Source organism: Trichechus manatus, unplaced genomic scaffold (assembly GCF_000243295.1).
Source record: "Trichechus manatus latirostris isolate Lorelei unplaced genomic scaffold, TriManLat1.0 scaffold00026, whole genome shotgun sequence".
Lineage (NCBI taxonomy): Eukaryota > Metazoa > Chordata > Mammalia > Sirenia > Trichechidae > Trichechus > Trichechus manatus.
In genome coordinates, this window is record NW_004443962.1 from 7952887 (window position 1) to 7959593 (window position 6707).

Here is a 6707-nt window from a genome sequence, read left to right on the forward strand (position 1 = left end):
CAAATGATATAACAACAGTACTTTTTTTTTCCTGGCTAGTGATATTTTATTAAAAAAAATTTTTTTTTATTGTACTTTAGATGAAGGTTTACAGAACAAATAGTTTCTCATTAAACAGTACACATACTGTTTTATGACATGGGTTAACAACCCCACGACATGTCAACACTCTCCCTTCTCGACCTTGGGGTCCCTATTACTAGCTTTCCTGTCCCCTCTTGCCTTTTAGTCCTTGCCCCTGGGCTGTTGTGCCCCATTAGTCTTGTTTTGTTTTATGCGCCTGTCTAATCTTTGGCTGAAGGGTGAACCTCAGGAGTGACTTCATTACTGAACTAAAAGGGTGTCCGGGGGCCATACTCTCGAGGTTTCTCCAGTCTCTGTCAGGCCAGTAAATCTGGTCTTTTTTTGTGAGTTAGAATTTTGTTCTACATTTTTCTCCAGCTCTGTCCAGGACCCTATGTTGCGATCCCTGTCAGAGCAGTCAGTGGTGGTAGCCAGCCACCATTTAGTTGTACAACAATAGTAACTTTTCATGACAACTAGTATTTATGGAGTGCCAGACACTCTGCTAAGTGTTTCGTATATATTACCTCACTTTACCCTTACGACAATTTGACCCTCTTTGTGCCTCAGTTTCCACTTTGGTTAGACATCAAGCAGAACCATTCTTGAGTTTCCTGACTTCCCCTTCACCGGCAGGTTCTCTAGTCAGCTACTACAAAGGACTGAGAAGCTGCACCCTCAAATACAAATTCCCATACAACTTCCTGACACGACCCCTCCTTAGTCCTTAGGAAAAGGGGGAAAAAGTCAGTGATGGCTAAACTGGGGGTGGGGGGGGGCACGTGTGTATGTGGTGAGGGAGGAGGATGGTTTAGTACTGGAAGTACCTCTGCTGGAATAATGCAACCTGACATTGCCATCTAGTGGAGAAAAGAATGAAGTCAGGCTTTGGAGATGGACCAGGTGGAATTCCAGAAATAGTAACGTTGCTTACATTTAATAAGACCTATGAAAAGTGGTTCAGTGGTAGAATTTCTGCCTTCTGTGGGGACAGCCAAGTTTTATTCCTGCTGGTGAGCCTCGTGGAGCCACCTCCAGTCCGTCAGCGGAGGCTTGCGCGTTGCTATAATGCTGAACACGTTTCAGTGGAGCTTCCAGACCAAGAGAGACTAGGAAGAAAGGCTTGGCGATCTGCTTCCAGAAATTAGCTAGTGAAAACCCTATGGATTACAACGATCTGATCTGCATCTGATGATGGGGACGGTGCAGAACTGGGCAGTGTTTCTCTCCATTGTGCCTGGGGTCTCCATGAGTTGGGGGCTGACTCACAGCAGCTAACAACAACCATGACATAAAAAGTTAACCTTTCTAGCAAATGAATGTAGTGTTCTTGGTTTCGTCTCTGGAGATGTCTCTAGACTAGACTTGTGGGACTTTATAGTTATTCTGTTGAATAATCTATGACAAATGATATAATAACAACAACCATGACAACTCACATTCACTGAGGGCCAGACATTGTGCTCAGATCTGTATTACATACATTAATTCACAATCCTTAGAGTGGAAAGAAGAATGAGCTCTTCAGTCAGAGGACTCAGATTCCAGCTGAGTGTTGTATGACCTCTCAGTTGTATTTGCAAATGAGGACAACACAGCCCTGTTGAGGGGATCGAATAGAACAGTCAGGGAGGCAGGCAGGACATAACAGGAGTCACGTGTGAAACGCCTGCGTGGGTCAGAGGGAGCTCACCATCGCTCCTGGCACTGTGGGTTGGGGGAGACGGAACATGAAAGGTGGGGTCAACCGTGGCCCAGCAAACCTGCAGCAGGTCTCCACAGCTATCATTGTCCCCTGCCTCCTGACAGAACAGGTCCCCCACCCTCTCCCTTGCCCCATACATACCTAGCATACATCTGCACAGAAGGTGTCCCTGATGCTGATGATCTGACCAGTTTAAAAAATAAGCTCAGAACTGATTTAGGAAATAATATTGGAGTCATTATTTCCCGACCTTGAGCATAGAGAATGTGACCCAGCTGGAGCTGGACTTACAAGGACTCACAAGAACACATCAACTGGGCCCTGAGGTAAAAAGGCAATAGCTAGGATAATCTTGGAAAATATCTTTTAGGGAACCTTACACATAAGCCTATCAAACAGAACATAAAAGAGTTTCCACTCATCTTTTTCTATTAGCATTTAGTGATTAGAAGATCTGTTGGGCCATTGAGGACCCTCCTGACCATCAGTAATGAAACCTGTACCAATACCAAGGATCCTTAAGAAAGACAATTCAAAATGTAGAATCACAGTTTCTAGTCAATCTGTGAAAAGGAGAAGCTTTCAGTGGTTTTGCCCGTTAGTAATGTTAATATATACTGATGATTCTGTAATGTTCCTTGGACTCGGCAGACATGGCTCTAGCAGCACGCTTGTCCGTTTCCCACTCTTGTCTAGTCTGTAATATTCCTGGACTCGGCAGACACGGCTGTGGCAGCATGCTTGTCCGTTTTCCCACTCTTGTCTAGTCTGTAATATTCCTGGACTCGGGCAGACACGGCTGTGGCAGCATGCTTGTCTGTTTTCCCACTTTTGCCCTTTTGAATATGTGCCGAAAAAACTTTCTTTTTGCTTTACTAAACTTTGTGATGTTTTCTCCCTACAACAGAACTAAGACCTGGTTCTATTGTTTCTCAATGTAAAATGAAGGGCTTCAAGACCTCTCTGCACAGCTTTGGTATTCTAAGTCAGCAGTTTTCAACCTTGAGCCACTTGGAGGGCTACTTAAAACACAGATTGCTAGGCCCCACCCCAGGGTTTCTGATTCAGTTGGTCTAGGGTGGGGCCTGAGAATTTACATTTCTAACAAGTTCTCAGTGATGCTAAAGATGCTAATCCAGAGACTACCCTTGGAGAATAACTATTCTAAGTATTTTAGTCTCCTTGGTTGAGCCCTGGTGATGCAGTGGTTTAGAGCCTAGTTGCTAACCAAAAGGTCAGCAGTTCCAATCCACCAGCCACTCCTTGGAAACCCTATGGGGCAGTTCTACTCTGTCCTATAGGCTCACTATGAGTCGAATTGACAGGACAGCAACTAGCTCTTTGGTTTGGTATGAGAAAAAGTGAATAAACAAGGCGGTGGGGGTAGGCTTTTGGCCACAGGTGAAAAAGGACTCAATTCCAACTCATAGTGAGCCTATAGGACAGAGTAGAACTGCCCCACAGGGTTTCCAAGGAGTGGCTGGTAGACTGGAACTGCTGACCCTTTGGTTAGCAGCCGAGCTCTTAACCACTGCACCACCAGGGCTACTTGTACCACCCAAGGACTCCTTACTACATATGTTGTTGTTGGGTGCCATTGTGTCTATTTCCAACTCACAGCAACCCCATGTGACAGAGCAGAACTGCCCCATAGGGTTTTCTAGGCTGTAATCCTTATGGAAGCAGATTGCCACATCTTTCTCCTTGGAAGAGGCTGGGTGGTTTCGAACTGCCAACCTTTCAGTTAGCATCCGAGTGCTTAACCTTTTGCGCCACGAGGGCTCCTTCTGAATGTAAGAAGATACAATGTTGGAAGAGATCGTGTTGTTAGTTGTCATTGAGTAGATTCCGACTCATGGTGACCCCATGCGTGCAAAGTAAAACTGCTCTATGCGGTTTTCAAGGCTGTGACCTTTCGGCAGATTGCCAGGACTGTCTTCTGAGCTACCTTTGGGTGGGTTTGAACTATTAACATTTTGATTAGTAGTTGAGTGCTTAACTGTTTGTACCACTCAGAGAATCCGGAAGAGAGAGAGAGAGAGAGATTGTAAAACCTGAAACCAAACCCAGAGCCATCAAGTTGATTCTGACTCATAGTGACCCTATAGGGCAGAGTAGAACTGCTCTATAGGGTTTCCAAGGCTGTAATCCTTACAGAAGCAGACTGCCACATCTTTCTCCCATGGAGCAGCTGGTGAGTTTGAATCTCTGACCTTTGGGTTAGCAGCTAAGTGCTTAACCACTGCACCACCAGCGCTCCTTAGAGAGGTCATAGAGGTTACCTAATTCAACTTTAATTTTTAAGATGAGGTTCAATGACATTCCCAAAGTCACACAGCTAGTTGGCAGCTCTTTCTCTTCAAGTTCCCAACCCACTCTCTTCACATCAGGTCCCCGAGAAATCCCACAAGGTCAAAACAAGTTCATGAGACAGTTTGGCTCCACCGTGCTCCTCAGTTAGAGTCAGGCCCTGTCTGCCCACCCACTTTCCCTGGCTCCCCCCTCCTCCGTTCTCCTACCTTTTACCAAGGGGAAGAAGCAGTCCATCTCCACGCTGCTCCGGGAGTGGGAGATACACAGGGCGCTGCTGGGGACCAGGCCCTCCTGGGGGGGACTGCGCTCCGTAGTGCGGACCAGACACCAGCCGAGCCGCTCGCTGGGCCGCTCCAGCAGCTCCACCGTCTGCCCAACCTGGATGGTCAGCTCGCTGCTGTGGCCCGCGCTGAAGTCCTGCAGAACCACGGTCAACTCACATCCGCCAGAGAGCTTTGGGGGCAGGTCGAGTCGAATGTGGGGGCAGGGAGGAAGGAGGGGGAGATACGGGGATGGGTGGGTGAGATGGGAAGGGGACAAGAAATATGTGAGAGCAGAGGGGAGGAAGAAGAGAGGGAAGACAAAGCGTGAGTACAGAGAAAGGAAAAGGTGGTATTTGAGGTAGAAAGAAGGCAGAAGATGGAAAAGAGAGTTGGGAAGCGGAAACAAAACAAGAAAAAAAAAAGTAATTAGCACAGTGCCATTTGATCACTCAGTTCTAGTTGTAGCAAGAGTCTGGAGCCCACCCAGAACCAGGGCTTTGATTCTGTTTCCTTCTTGCTTGGTTGGAGTTCTTTGCATTATTCCTTTTGCCAAGCTTCCAGCTATTTGTGTCTTTAAACCTCTTCTCCCACAGGTCCCTTTCTTGCTTCCAAGGGCTCCACCCTGTGCCCCATCCCTGCCCCCTCCATCACCCCCTTAGACTCCTACTGTGCCGACATCTATCTCTAACCAACTCACTCTCCTGATTCCAGGTGACGTTTGGGAACAACGGGAGAGATGCCCCTCCTTCCTTCTAACCCCCGCCACATCCCTATCCCCATCGCTGGCTGGAGCCATTGGCCTAAGGCAGAGGCTGTGGGTGACACACAAAAATAACGGCACTTCAATTCAAAGGCAGAAGCAGCACTTCATTTATCTGGAAGGGGAATAGAGCCAGTGTTTTACGGTGGCTCATCTCCTGGGGCCGGGGGAAGAATGAGAGGGAAAGAAGAGGATTACACCTTGTTTAGGAACAAATACCCCTCCCTAGCGCTCCATCCTGCCTTTATGCTGGGCCTGGCACCTCCTACCACACTGATCCTAGGGCAGAACCAATAAAACTGGGTAGAGAGACCCTGGAGGCAGGGACAACCCTACTAGCTGAACACAATACTTTTTGGAGATTGGCCCTGCTTTTCCCCCTTTCCTCTGGCCTCACAACTGCACGAGAGACCGTTAGTTATGAATTAGAAAAAAGCACACAGCCTCCCTGTTGGAACAGCAGCTGCACTGAGGGGCAGCGTGGCAGGTAGGGAAAGGAAGGAATGAGGAGGCAGAGAGGCCCAGCTCACCAGCCTGATATTTTCCAAGGTTCAATCCAAAACAGCAGGTCAGAGGGAAAGCCTCTGTTCCACCTTTAGGGAACTTGCTTTTAGTCTGTGCATCTCTGATTTCAGCCTTCAGGGCCTGAATTTTCTGCACTAGCAGTTATACTAACGCGCTAGTCCCAACCTCTTGTATAGCTTTTAATACACGTTCTGAGAAGCTTCTGCTGAACGGTAAACACCGCGAACATCACAATGAATAGAGACTCAACAGTCCCACCAGGGCCAAAAGCTCAGCATTCAGGATGGTGAGAATTTTCTACTAAAGGCACGTGAATGTCAGAATGGACTTGAAAAAGTTAAAATGATGCATCAGCTTGATGCTTGCAATGTGCATCACTACCAACCATAGAACAGGGGGTTCATGCTAAACACATCTCCATGGATGGGCGTGATACTGCAGCTGGGAATCGACCAAGAAGGGAAATCTGTAGGACAGAAGGTGGAAGCTGGAAAGAGACAGGGGAAGGGAAAACATGCCTGTTGGCTCATTTTTTCCATTTAACTTTCCCGGTACCATTATAAGTAAGCCTTGGTGGCATAGTGGTTAAAGCGCTCGGCTACTAACCGAAAGGTTGGTGGTTTGAACCCACAAGCTGCTCTGTGGGAGAACAGTGTGGCAGTCTGCTTCAGCAAAGATTTATAGCCTTGGAAACACTATAGGGTAGCTCTACTGTGTACTATAGGGTCATTATAAGCCAGAACTGACTCGACAGCAGTGAGTTTGTTTTTTGGTTTTGGTCCCATTATAGGAGCCCTGGTGGTGCAGTGGTTAAACACTCAGCAGCTAATTGAAAGGTTGGCAGTATGAACCCACCAGCTGCTCTAGAGGAGAAAGATATGGCAGTTTGCTTCTGTAAAGATTGTTGCTGCTGTTCTTGTTAGGTGCTGTGGAGTTGATTCTGACTCATAGCGACCCTATGTACAACAGGCCAGCACTACCCAGTCCTGTGCCATCCTCATAATCATTGTTTTACTTGAGCCCATTGTTGCAGCCACTGTGTCAGTCCATCTCATTGAGGGTCTTCCTCTTTTTCGCT

At 47.3% G+C, this 6707-nt stretch overlaps 1 protein-coding gene across 1 annotated transcript in view; it reads right to left on the minus strand.

The window, feature by feature from the left end:
- Nucleotides 1-6707, minus strand: part of KALRN (kalirin RhoGEF kinase) — a 789193-nt gene that overhangs the window by 152886 nt on the left and 629600 nt on the right. Inside the window, exon 34 of the mRNA XM_023728788.1 lies at nt 4288-4534. Within this exon, the coding sequence (XP_023584556.1) occupies nt 4288-4534 (247 nt within the window). The remainder of the gene's footprint in view (nt 1-4287; nt 4535-6707) is intronic.